General features: G+C 36.3%; 1 protein-coding gene across 4 annotated transcripts in view; it reads left to right on the top strand.

Annotated features, from left to right (window-relative positions):
* Positions 1-12631, top strand: part of glrba (glycine receptor, beta a) — a 69912-nt gene extending 57281 nt beyond the window's left edge. For all 4 annotated transcript variants that reach the window (XM_052127225.1, XM_052127228.1, XM_052127226.1 and 1 more), the window contains 3 exons: positions 2371-2519; positions 9273-9431; positions 11561-12631. In XM_052127225.1, coding sequence (XP_051983185.1) covers positions 2371-2519; positions 9273-9431; positions 11561-11857 — 605 coding nt within the window. In that variant the 3' untranslated portion in view covers positions 11858-12631. The remainder of the gene's footprint in view (positions 1-2370; positions 2520-9272; positions 9432-11560) is intronic.
* The last annotated feature ends 2219 nt before the right edge of the window (positions 12632-14850 follow it).

The following is a 14850-nucleotide window of genomic DNA, read 5'->3' on the forward strand; positions in this document are numbered from 1 at the left end:
GTCGAGTGAGTGACAGATAGGGAACATAAAGATATGAAATAATCATAAAAATATAATTTATGGAAGTGCAAAAAACAAACAAACAAACAAAATTCTACATACCTAGGGTCTCTAATTACCCTATAAACTTTTGGTACTTAAAACATTATTATTATTAATATTATTACTTGTTTATTTTTAAATGTTGGCATTTTTTATGTAACACTATTTATAAGAGAGAGATTGATGAATACTAAAGAGGTGTGGGCACAACTCCAAAAAATGAATGAGGTATAGGGGGTGGAATGAGGTCTTGGGTCACTAAAGAACCGAGGTATGCGTTTAAGGGAAAAGAGAATATATGCCATGAACTATGTTATTTTGTGTCTTATTTTTCAACTTAATTGCATTATTGGTGGCGGCTGTGGCTCAGATGGTAGAGCGGATCGGCCACCAATCGCAGGGTTGGTAGTTTGATTCCCGGCCCACACAGCTCCACATGCCGAAGTGTCCTTGAGCAAGACACTGAACCCCGAGTTGCTCCCAATGGCAGGCTAGCGCCTTGCATGGCCGCTCTGCCGCCATTGGTGTGTGTATGTGAGTGTGGATGGGTGATTGGGACACAGTGTAAAGCGCTTTGGTAACCTCTAAGGTTAATAAAAGCGCTATTTAAGTGCAGACCATTTACCATTTACCATTATGTGAGCACTCCAAGTGAACTCCGACCGTCTCACTGATACGCACCGTGGATTTTTTGGGTGATCTAAAGTAAATACTAGTAACTTAAATTAGCTTTTAAAGGTGCACTCTGTAACTTTTGTCTGTGTGTCTTCTTGGACTTACACTGACATCTAGCGGTTTGTCTGCAGCATAATTTAAAATGTATAAATTTTCATTTCAGATGCCACTGTAGAAATGTAGTATTCACAGTCAGTCATGATTACTTTAATCAGTAAGTGAATTTGTCAAATAACAGGACGGTTACTGAGATTAAGCAAGTAGTATTCGGCTGGTCATGTGATTCTAACATGGACCCTCTCCTTGTAGAATAAAACAGCTTTTATAAGGATACTGATATGATTGGAGTCTTCATTTTAACGAAAAAAAAAAAAAAATGAAGAGTGGTCTTTTAAAATTATGAAAAGACAATACTCAATCTCTCTCTTCTCTTTCAGTTTTTAAAATTCATAATGCTCCCTAGGCGAAACAACCAAATAAATAAATTTAAAATAAAAATAAATCTAATTAAATATATACAGTACATGTATATTTATGGCTTAAATATAATGTATTGAAATCTATCTAAATTTTGTTTTGCCTAAGCTTTCAATAATCTTAGTACCACAAAAATTTATAAGGGTTATTTATAAGGTTGGTGAAACAGCAAACCCAGAAAAAAAAGTGCTAAAAAAAAAGGATACAAATCTTCCTTCTTACACATTTTAACTTCCCTCTTTCAGTCATTCCCATGATTACCCAAAATCCAACCTGTTTTTCCTGTCATCTTTCTCATCCATATTCCTCCTCTCATAGGCACCATCTCTATGTCATTCCTTTCTCTCATTTGTTCATCTATCCATTCCAGGGATGGCTGTCACTCCCAGGTCAGTTGCAACCTTAGAGCTTTCATTGGTATATGTCATAATCAGAGGTAGACCGATATATCGGTTTTACCGATTTATATGTGCCAGTTGTTGCTTTTTTGAATTGTTGGTATCGGCAAAAATCAAAGCCGATAGTTTTAATTCCTTTGTGTTCCTCTGTGGCCGACACTGCAGGGTTCTACAGTTAGAACAGCTTGGTTCTACGGTTTAACAGTGGCCTCTAGAGGTGAAAAAAAACCAATCACTTACACCTAATCAAATGTTCTAACTTGAAGCGACGGCATGCAAAGAAAACTGCGACTATATGGAAATCTAACATGTCAGTACATACATTGTCTCTAAAATTGTATTTCAGAATAAGAGTCCCTGGTGGGTTTTAGGCTTGTATATAGTTAAAAGTCCTGCATTGTGACACAAATCTGAATTTTTTCTGCATCTAGGATCTGGTAGCCTCTATGACTGTGCCCGTCATAATAATCTTCATTCTATTAATCGATTTTAAAAAGGATTGGCCAAATAATCATTTATCGCCTTTTCCACCACCTTAGTTATTGGTATCGGCAAAATCAACTATCGGTCGTCCTCTAGTCATATTAAATCTATTAACCAATTTTAAAAACTATTGGCGATTAATCAGTTATCGGCCTTTTCCAGCATCTTAGTTATCAGTATCAGCAATTTCAACTATCGGTCGACCTCTAGTCATAATGCTATGATATTATAATATACTACATTAGGAATTGTTCCCTCTTACTCTCTCTCTCTCTCTCTATCTGTCTCTCTGTAGGTATTCTGTCCGTTCTGTCACTCTCATCTGAGTGTACATCTCTAGCATCTGAGCTTCCTAAGGTCTCTTACGTGAAGGCTATTGATATCTGGATGATTGCTTGTTTGCTCTATGGCTTTGCCTCACTGGTGGAATATGCTGTAGTTCAGGTGTGTATGCACATGTCTGCTGCATGCTATTATCTAAAATAAGATCTACGTTTCTGTGACTCAGCACTTTTCAGAACTACAGATTTCACAGCTGCTTCGGTGCACTGTGCAGCTGTTCAGTTTGTGTACGTGTATTTCTAATAATGCTATCAACAAAATACACATAAGTGTGTATGTTGTTGCAATTCATGTTCAGAACCATGGACAGCATTTACAGCTCATTATAGTCCAGCTCCTCCAAAGCAATGTGTTTATTTAGGATTAGTGTTTTTCAGGTGCATGTGTGTTATTTGCACAACAAATATTTTATGATGTGACGTATGGGATTTCCAGTCTGCTTTCTGCTCATGTACATTTATCCCATACCAAGCAGTACACCGACGTGCTGTCACTCCAGTGTGATATCTGTCTGCTCAGCAATAGTTTATTAATATCCCACTGTGTGTGACTTTGACTATGGAAATTAAACTTTACTTTACCCAAAATTTCTAATGTCGCTATTTCTTAAATAGGAATGGGGAACATGATGACACAGAAATGTACTCTTTCCGAGAGGAGAGGAGAAAATAGATCGATTATCAAAGCCTGAAAGCTGAACTCAACAATAGCAACCACAAGTCCTGAACTATGAAAGATATACATGTTATTACAATGTCCATAGAAGAACTCTGGATTTAAGGAATCAATCCTGTAAAATAGGGAATCTTCTGGCGCATGCACGCATCACAGGAGCAGAATTATTTTGGCAATTACATTTTACATAGAAGTTTTGTGCTGAGACACAGAAATATAAAATGTGCTCAAATGTTACCTGAACTAGAATTATAAAATAAAACCTCTTGCTTTTAAATGAATAGGTACATTTGAAGTATTAGCTAATTATTTGTGAGAACACCTATAATAATATTTCATTTTTATAGATCAGTTATCTCTCAACACTTGAATAATGTTATCATTTAAGCACTGATACTGTATGACTTGATTGATTCAACTTAAAATGTTACATAGTGAGATGGATAGAAGATTATGTAATTATTTTTTGTAATTAACATTTTTTATTTATTCATATGTACATGACAAAGAAAAACCAAACACATACTGTATACCAGGTGTCAACATTTTACATTCAAACCCCACTAATGCAATCCCACCCTGACCCCCAACGAACACCCCTGTGGTCCCACATAATAACACACACACACACATTATAATATAATATATATAATTTGTGTAATAATAATAATAAACATACATAATTAAACTAAACTGCACTCTCCACATCTCCTCCCCGAGTGTCCCTCCAAAACACTAAATAATTACCCCATTTATTAACAAATAAGTACCTCGGAAAATACATCACAGGAGATTACTGGAGTAATCGGCACCTGTGGAGTACCTATCCCAGTACAGGGCATATTAGTACCCGTAGTGGGTCTGGCTGCAAAATCTTTAGCCGAATTCGCGAGCCACAGGGCTAGGGAGGAAGGACATCCAGGGTCCACGACTTTGTGAACTCGACTGGGGGTAAAAGCACACGTTTTTGCCTCAGGGGAGGGGAAAGGTGCTATATGCCAGCGAAACACCCAGCCAGCCGTAGGAAGTGTCTGTGTAAAACAATCTTGATGCCGGACGCATGTCAAAATGTGTTTCTGTATCAGCATCTTGAATGGGAGTCTGTGTAAGGCCCAGTTCAGAACTTGCAGGTCCAAGATTGGCAGCAACCCACCGCCTTTCTTTGGCAGCTCCTGCAGCACATTGGCATCAAGACTAGCCACGTGCAGCTCTTTCAGTGCCTTGGCCTGGTGTACTTGCAGGAGGACCATGGCATGCAGGATGGAGGCGGCCTGTCCAGCACCACTGTAGGCTTTGGTCGCCAGAGACAACGTAGTCCAACAGTCCCTGGAGGGGAGTGCTGGACGATCCCGCCAGCTGGCAGCGTTTTGCCCACCTGAGGGACCTCTGTGTACCCATGGGCCACCCCACCATCGAGGGTAGTGAGAGCAGACTGTGACAGGGTGGAGGGCGGGGTCGGGTGGTGATTCTGCACACCCGATCCTTTATCAGGCTAATTAAGCCTCTGAAAGGGATAAAGGCCGACTGCGGATGGTGGTGCGAAAGAGAGAGAGAGATCTGCGAAACCAAGATTTTTACACATCCTGTGAAGCATCAGTGTTGTTCTAGTGGGCTTACACACTTTTGCTTCACTATGATCAAGGACTGTGTCCATCAAAAGATTAAAGTCTCCTCCCAATATTATATCATGAGGGGTGCCAGCAGTTTGCAACATCCCTTTAAGATCAATAAAAAGCCCTGATCGTCAACATTAGGCACGTAAATATTAGTCAAAGCCAACCTTTGCCCCTGAATTTCTGTTAAAACAATAACAATTCTCCCCTATTTATCTTTAATATGTTTGAGAGATTTGAATTGTAGATGTTTATTTATCAATATAATGACCTGCTTTTACTTGAGACAGCACTAAAGGAAGCATGCCCACCCCATATCTTCCCAAATTTGTCAGCTTCCCGATGTAAAGGAAAGATGTGTTTCTTGAAGACACACTATGTCATATTTCTTAAGCTTAAGAAAATAAATAACCTTCCTTCTTTTTATGGGGTGCCCCAACCATTTACATTCCACTTTGAGAAAGATAACCCACTCAAATTATCATTTGACATTTTGATGAAAAAAAAAAAATTGTGTCAAAAACAAGATTATAAAGACCACATTCCCACTTTATTATGACAATCAAAACCAGAACATCCCCCAGAACCAAACAAATAGAAAAAAGAAAAACATGCACATTAACCGCGCACGACAGCGTCAACCGGTGTCAATCCCTCAAAAGGTCCATGTACACCTATGAGAGCCCCGCGACAACTTTGCCATTGGATTTCTGAAGTCCGCTGCTTCTGCACAAAGTCTGTGAGGCAAAATTACATAACTGAAAATACTTTGTAAAACAAACCCAAGCCAATAGGCATAATAAACACAAATAACATGTAGATTAATTCACAGAACTATCTCGAAGGTGTGATTCTCCACAAAACATATACCAACCGATATAAAGCCATTCAGTTTGCATGGACAGACAAACAAGTGTTCAGTGAGCCGGCTGTTTATGAGTGTAGCAGATGACGTAATCATTCCAATGTCCCACAAAACTTTTCCACAAAACAAACTCCAGCCAACAGGAGGCATAAGCACAAGGAATGAACAGATTCATCCAGAACTGTCCCGAAGCAGTGATAAAATACAAATCAAACTCCAGCCACTAGGCAGAACCAGCACAAAAAGAAACAAAACAGGTGTCCCGGTTCCTCGGATGGTCAAGAGTCAAATTCACATGGAGGTCGCATAAAAAAATACACCATGACATTCTCAGTTCATCAACAAAGAACATCCTTTGTGTGGGCATGTTGATATTTTGTGGCCATCCCCAGCTTCTACTCTCAGTCTGGCTAGGAACCCCAGTACAACAGCAATGCTCTGTCAATGCAAAAGTTTCTAGAAGGAGAAATTATATTCTACAAAACAAACTCCAGCCGCTAGGCGGAACCAACACAAACAGAAACAAAAATGCCACTCAGCTTCCTCAGTCAATCGAGTGCATGTTCAGCAAGTCAATCCACTCACCTAAGAAACACCAAATGGCTTACTCACTCCATTGTATTTATGAAGGAGAGTGCTTGTTTGGGACACATAAATACTTTGCGGCCATCCTTTGTTTCTATTCTCATTTTGGCCGGAAACATCATTGCAAAAGCGATCTTCCTTTGATGCAAGAGTTTCTTACACTTTTTTAATTGATTGCGTTTCTCTCTTTTTGAATTTGCAAAGTCCGGGAACAAGAAAATATTGTGATTCTTCCAAGAAAGATTTACTTTGCTCCTCGCCTCACGCAACACGAGATCTTTATCGATTGATCTCAGAAATTTGGATAGAATTGATCGGGGCCTGTCTCCTGTCTTTTTCCAAAATGTTTCCCAGGTCTACTTTGGTCACGAGTGGATTAGCAGATAATTCCCTTTCCGATGACTCCAGATAATCAATCTGTTTCTCAACACCTGCCACTCTTGTAATCAACTCTAAGAATTTTGTTTCCATCGCCGTAATCGATCAACCTATTACAGCAAGATCCTCCAAGCCAGCAACAACCTTCATCACCATCACAAACGTGTTGGACAGTTGACGCTGGATTTCTTCTCCCGCTGTGCCATCTCCATCTGGTGATGACATTTCTAGAGGTTACAACTGTAATCACCAGGCAAGCCATTTCAGTCATCCTTACATGGCAAGACAATTTCTCTTAAATATTGCTTGTAATATGACCTTTACCCCTTACACACATATGCCATCAGAGTCCCCGGTCAGCAGGCCCATCAGAGGTTTCATCTTGAGCACATAAGTGTCTTTTAACGTATCCAGTGCCCAAGGATTTTGACTTCTTTGCCATGTTTACCTCAAAGAACAAATATGTAACTGGGTATATAGAATCTCACCAGATTCTAACATGAAAATAATAAAAAATCTAGCAAAGTGCTCAGAGCTCGTCACTCACATGTCTGCTGCTTGCATGGCCTCACGTGACCTCCCAGATTATGTAATTTTTTATTTTAAAGACTTTTACCACACTTTATTAGATAACAAAATATCAAGTATCAAGCGTTTGGGCCTGGGTAGCTCAGCTAGTATTGATGCTGACTATCACCCCTGGAGTCATGAGTTTGAATCAAGGGTTTGCTGAGTGACTGCAGCCACGTCTCCTAAACAACCAAAAAGTTGCTAGGGAGGGTAGAGTCAATTGGGCATGCCAAATTGGTGAGAAAAGGGGATAAAAAATTTGTATAAAAAAAAAGTATCAAGCGTTGTCTGCAAACTAATGATGCTTGACATTTCTTAGAGCTAACATTTCTGAACAAGTTTTTCCATTAGGTTTCATTTACTGGACCCAAAGTAATTTTTTTTGTGGATGTAGGATGTTAGTTTCCCTCAAGTTGTCTTTATTTAAAATAATTGAATTAACATGAATATTGATGTAATTCATACCTGAGGAGACAAAGACCCCCTGGGCCTGTCAATGAGGAATGTGGAAGAAAGAGAATGAATGTGAGGAGACTTAATTATCAAAATCAAGTTTTAAGTTAAAAGAAGTAATCTGACTATACATTTTCTTTACATAAAGACTTTACTTAATTTTAGACCTTGAATATATTGTAAAATGCTATTTGTGATCAAAGCTGAATTTTCAGCATGCAGTCTTCAATGTCACATGATCCTTCAGAAATCAATATAATATGCTGATTTTCTAATATGGGCATAATTACATCATATTTGACACATTTACATCTGAACACATATTTGCAAGCACAAGCTTTGTTGGTGAAAATGAGGCAGCATAAACACTAGGTGAAATATAATCTAAACATTCATATTATATATATCATATTACATATAATATTTATATCATACAGCATACAATTTAAATGCCTGCTTTAGCCAAAACAACATTTAAATGTAAATAAAACTTGCCTATTATGACATTTCAAATTTCAATACTCTGAATCCTGGCTGGCAAGTCTGGAAACAGTTCCACTAGTAAAATATGTACATGTTTATATAAAATAGCATATCGACTAATGTAAGTAAAACTAAATGACTTACTCATCCGAAATTGTAACCTCGGCTGGATCAAGTTTCTCTTCAAAATACAAATGGAAAATGTTAACTCTTCGTCACTATCCAGTAGCTTTCTCACCTGTGTATCGTGGCATCTTCCAAATGCGCAGAAAAGTGGATTAACTTGATGTTTTTAAGGCACAGTCGTGGGCATTTACCATTTGCATTGATTGCCTCAGCACATTACCGTATGAATAACGCACTCTGCTGGTGGTTGTGATCACATTAGGGATAATTAGCTGAGCCAGGAGAAACTGTACATCGCTTTGTTTCATACAGATTACATTGCAGGAGAATATTTGTTTTAAATTTGAATTGTTTTTTAAAAAAGTAGACATTTTAAGATTTCTTTCGACATATGTTTCATGTTTGTGTGATAAGTATTCTTAGCTGGAGTTTCAGTTCATTTTTGTGACGTGTTTCAGATATATGCTCACGAACACAGAGACAGCAGAAAGCACACCCTTTTTATTTTACAAAAGCACAAGGTTTTGTTGTTATTGTGAGTGTACACAAATAAAAGTAGACCCTTTATAGTCTCTAATGATGTCTTACACTTATCTGTATGTCCCAAAATGATGGAGTATTTCATGTTGTTTCTGCTGTAATGGCAAAAAAATCCAGCAGGATGCGCAGGCGCGTCCTTCTGACCCCAGAGGGTTAAGTACAGGGAAACTTACTTAATCCCGAGATAATGGATCTTGCTTCAAAGAATTACATAATTTACATTATTAAATATAATTATACATTTAATAAAACAGTTCTATAAATCTAATATTGAGTAACTTACATTTTAGACACAATATGACCAGTTATTTGTTGTATTTTTGCTCTACTAATGAAAATAGTTCCAAACAAAGCAAAAAAAAGGCCCAACCATTGCATCACAGCTTGGAGAGATATAAATATTGTATCTGTGTTTGTATCAGTGTAACGCCACTTGTCCAATAAGATTAGGACCAGAACTGTCTAATTTTCTGGATTTTGTCATTATATTCTTTGGTTTTGGACATTATTATGATGGGATGGAAGTATGTCATGTTCAATTTGCCCTGTTTTTGTACCATGTTACAGGTGATGTTGAACAGTCCCAAACGAATTGAAGCAGAGAAGGTCAAGATGGCTCAGAAAGAAAAAGAAAAAGAAGAAAAAGAAAAAGAGAACAAGACACCAGCCAAAAAGAACAGTGTCAATGGCACTGGAGGAACACCTATACATGTCAGCACTCTACAGGTCAGTGTGTGTGTGTATGCATGTGCATAAGATTAATGTGTGTGTCTGTGTGTGTGCATTCGTGTGAGAGCTCTCATTATGAAGGAAAAGTGTGTGTGCATGCATATATACTATTTTTGTGACTGTGTTTTCTTTATTTTGAAAGAGTGCGTGTGTTTCCTGAATGTTAGGGGTGTGTGTGTGTCTTCTCTTTATATAAGTTGAATGTATGTGTGTTAATGGATGCATGGGGAGATGAAATGGCTGTAATTGAGTCTACTGCTCTGAGCACGCTCAGTGGGACATGGGTGCAGAGAAGAGCAGAGGATTCTGGGGGACTGAGGGTAATGTGACCCGACAGGAGTGTGGCCTGAAGCTATGGAAGAGCAGCACAGGGGTTCACAAGTGTGTGTGTATGTGCACTCGCATATGTGTGTAAGGGGTAAAGGTCATATTACAAGCAATATTTAAGAGAAATTGTCTTGCCATGTAAGGATGACTGAAATGGCTTGCCTGGAGATTACAGTTGTAACCTCTAGAAATGTCATCTTCAGATGGAGATATAGTGTTACAGTCACACATTCATCATATAACACTTAAGGGAACAAATTGTCCACACACTTCTTATCAAGATAGATTTCTTTATACTTTTCAGATTAAATTATTCAGTAAGACATATATATTGCTATTTTTACTAGATAAAAGGCCTTTTCGCCATTTTATGGTGAAAGGGAGAGCTCACCCAAAAATGAAAATTCTCTCATAATTTACTCACTTTCATGTCATCCTAGATGTGTATGACTTTCTTTCTTCTGCTGAATACAAATTAAGATTTTTAGAAGAACATTTAAGTGCTGTTGGTCCATACAATGCAAGTGAATAGTGGCCAAAAACTTTGAAGGTCCAAAAAGCTAAAAAAAAGGCAGCATAAAGGTAATCTACACAACTTTAGTGGTTAAATCCATATTTTTTAATTATGATGATAAACAATATTGTTGTGTGGATGACAAACAGATTAATATTAATATAAAACATGTTTTTACTATAAATTCTCCCTCTTGCCCAGAAGGTGGCGATATGCACGAGGAGTATGAATCGACCAAAACACAAGAAGAAGAATGTGAAAGTGAAAGAAGAGATTTATAGTAAATAAGGGCTTAAATATAATGATCTGTTTGTCTGCCACACCTATTATATCACTTCTGAAGATATGGATTTAAACGCTGGAGTCATATGGATTACTTTTATACTGCCTTTTTATGCTTTTTGGACCTTCAAAGTTCTAGCCACCATTCACTTGCATTGTATGGACCTACTGAGCAAGATATTCTTCTAAAAATCATGGTTTGTGTTCAGCAGATGAAAGAAAGTCAAACATATCTTGGATGGCATGAAGGTGAATAGATGAAGAGACAATTTTCATTTTTGGGTGAACAAGTCCTCCCCTCAGTGGCCGAAACCAGAAGTGTTGTTGAGGTCAAATGTCTACAGGATGGCGCCATACGCAAGTTGTATTTTTAGTTGTGAATTATGTAATACAGTCAATTTGAATGCCAATTTTTATTAACCCTATTCCCAAACCCCAACCCTAAACCTAAACTTCAGTGAAGTTAAAGTGTTATTTAATAGCAAAAATGCTACTTCTGAATCAAACTCACCATTGTTTATGTGAACACAAATACCTCCTGATTTCCATTGGACCAGAACCGTGTCTTGGAGATAGCTTGCGCAACACAGGGAAAGGGCAACACATTTGTATTTATGCAAAAATGTCTAATGGGGGATGACTCTTGTCAGTAATTCAGCAATATGGGGTCGATTTCTGGGCACATGAACATTCAGAACCACCATGTCGTTTCCATGTGTGATCATGATAGATTTGGTTTGAGTTCTATTACAGTTCTATAAACAAAATCAAGTAACTTACATTTTAGGCACAATATGATTAGTTACTTTGTCTAGTTTATACAAATAGTGAAGCATCCCAGTGCATACTAAAACAGCACTCTTGGAAATATGCTCGTCCAATCATATTAGAAACAGACTGACAGATAGATAGATAATGCTTTTTCTTTCATGTATTTGCATATATATGAGTGTGTGTGTGTGTGTGTGTGTGTTATCCTACCTGTGTATTTATGTTTATCTAGGTTGTAGAAAACCGCTGCAAGAAGGTTTGCACTTCTAAATCTGATCTGCGCTCAAATGATTTCAGCATTGTCGGTTCTCTCCCACGTGATTTTGAACTCTCCAACTTCGATTGTTACGGCAAACCCATAGAGGTCACAAATTCTGCTGGCAAATCACAAAACAAGAACAACAAGAAGCCTGCCCCACCAAAACCTGTCATTCCATCTGCAGCTAAACGGGTTGATCTTTATGCTCGAGCTCTGTTTCCATTCACTTTTCTCTTCTTCAATGTCATTTACTGGTCTGTGTACCTGTGACAATGACAGTGTGTGTGTGTGTCTGTGTGTGTCTGTGTGTGTGCGTGTGAGCGTGTGCGTGTGTGTGTTAGCACGCTTGGATGTTGACGAGGGAGTAGACATAATGTGATCAAGCATGAACAAACTGTAAAACTCATCCTTTTGCATTGTCTGATGTCTGTTATTTTGATCAGATCAGTTAAATAGTCCCTGTCCTTTGCTACATTTATTTGTGTTTTTCTTTCCTTTAAGTAGCTTTTTGAACTCTGTAGCTTTAATACAAGCAAACTTTGACAGCATGACTTTACAGGCAATGTGTGTTCAGCCATCATGTTAGGCCCCAATAGATATCCACATCCATGCATAGATGTCTATTGTTTATAATCTCAGGCAAAAATGTGTAATGGGCTTATGGAAATAAGAACAATATCAGATATGGACCTACACAGTTATGTATTGAGGATTAGTTTTTGTATAAGTATTACATATCAAAAGGCCCAGGCCCACACATAATCTGTGCCCTTAGAACTTTTCAGATTTCTGCTGTATTGGAAACACCCTACACATCCCAAGCCTCTTGCGTGTTTGTTTATTAAATATATGGGCTTATATCATAATGCTTCCTGCTGGCAATAAAAGTATATTACTCTTATGAGCTCTGTTTAAGACATTTTACCATGTTTAAATCCATTTTAAACATGGTATTAAAAATCCCCCAAATCTGCACAGAAAATATGAAAAAAAAATGAGCCTGCATTTGAGTTTGTAATTAAATGGGATTTAATTGCTGTAATTGAGCCATAAAATAAAGATCTTTCATCAGTTACATGCACTTGTCTCTATCAGTTTGGATTTTCTGATGCTATCATTACTGTACTTGCAAGACACTGTATTTATGTTCTTCAAACATTCTTGTTTGGGGTATGTTCTGAACTCAAAGCTTAGTTACAATTAGTTTAGCCCAGCCTTTGTTTTGTAGATTATTTCAGCCTTAGATATTCTATCATTTTTGTATCTGCTTTATGCTTTAAAGAAATGTAAGATTAAAGTTTTAACATATCCCATTTACTTACATTGCTAGAATGTTTTAATGTAACCAACAGCAATTCAATTACTGTAATATTTGCATGCTGATAATTGGTCTTTCCTTTGCATTATATAGCTAATCATTTATTGCTGTCTTAGCGCTGTTAATTCTTGTGTGCATCCAACAGAAAACAAGACATGCTCAGTGTCATGACAATGCCTAAAATCTAAGCATACTTTAAATAAAATTAAATAAATTATATATATATATATATATATATATATATATATATATATATATATATATATATATATATATATATATATATATATATATATATATATATATATATATATATATATTATTATTATTATTATTATTATTATTATTTTATTTGTTTTGTTTTTTTTGTTTGCTGCTTTCAAGAACTGGTATTTCCTATAAGTTCAATGCTCTGTGTTTAATGCTATTCATATAAATTACAGGCGCACAGAGTCTTAAACCATCTACAGTCTTCATTATAGGTCAACGCTCTTAGTATTCCCGGTTAAATTTGACAGGATTTAGTAAATATATATTTAATTTTTTTAAATAAATGTAATTAAACTAACTTCATTAAAGTAATTACATTAAACTTATGCATTTCTTTTGGAATTTTATGGTATTTAGACCAAATATTTCTCTAAATGACTAATGACAGCATTTATTTTCATATAAAGTAAACCCTTTTACATTTCTTTAAATAAGAAAATATTGAAAAAAAAAAAAACAGATGGCACCAGATTATATGTATGTGTGTATATATATATATATATATATATATATATATATATATATATATATATATATATATATATATATATATATATATATATATATATATTATACATTTACATGAAATTACAATTATAACCAGTAGATGGCTGCAGTAATCCACACATGCTGCCTGTTCACTGTAGACCAAAATTGTAACAAAGTTAATTTCTAGATATTAAGTTATGACTTTGGATGTATATTAGATATTATCAAAGACTATTATTTGTCAAAGTATCTTTGCAGTCAAACTTGACCATGGTGTTACAAACAGAAGTGTAAGCATTTTGTTACAAACCATTTATTTTGCAGACATCACAATTATATTAAAATTCAGTCAGTGAAGCAAATGAGGTGTAAAAATTAAAAGATAACGAACAGCAAGATAATGAACAGAAAGATAATAAACAGAAAGATAATAAACAGCATGATAATGAACAATAAACACATTTTTCATAAAACAGTAATAATTGCTATTTGTTAAACTATTTAAACCTAAACTACATAAAAGTATTTTTTCCTGTTTATTCACACATCCAATTTTAATGATATGATTTTAGCATGTCATATAGCCCTAGTAATTACATAGCCTGTCTGTTTTTGTGCAAAACTTTTGGTTGTGCCAAATTCATACGCATATTTGTGTGAAGTGAAGTATTTGAGCTCCTTGACTGTTTATACAATCTTCACTTTAAACAAGATTATGTTTTAGAGTTTTACAAGATGTTTAAAGGGAATTAAGACTGTTACTTCATTAAAAGTGATGAAGCCCAATCTCACATACACAAAAACTGGAAAAATGTTAATTGAGTATCATCATTAATACATTCATGGTCTGAATAGATGGCCAAGTGAATTGATTAATCTAATGAGGGAAATCACTGCCTCAGCATAAATGCTGCCTTCTCCACTCACTTCTATTATTTCTTTTTTTTTTAAACATTTAGCACTTCATGTGTTGGAACAGTGAGAGCAAGCCACTAGTCGGCTCTACCACATATGCATGTAGGGAATTGGCTTGACTGGGGATGATCTGAGGACATTTACTTCAACATAATATAACTTCCACAGAATTCACATACTAGTTCTTGTGTAGAATAAAACTTTTGTTTCATATGATACATAAATCATGCACACAGAAGCCTAAATGCGAGTTGTGAAATGAAAAGATTGG

The sequence above is a fragment of the Xyrauchen texanus genome, chromosome 5 (assembly GCF_025860055.1).
Source record: "Xyrauchen texanus isolate HMW12.3.18 chromosome 5, RBS_HiC_50CHRs, whole genome shotgun sequence".
Taxonomy (NCBI): Eukaryota; Metazoa; Chordata; class Actinopteri; order Cypriniformes; family Catostomidae; genus Xyrauchen; species Xyrauchen texanus.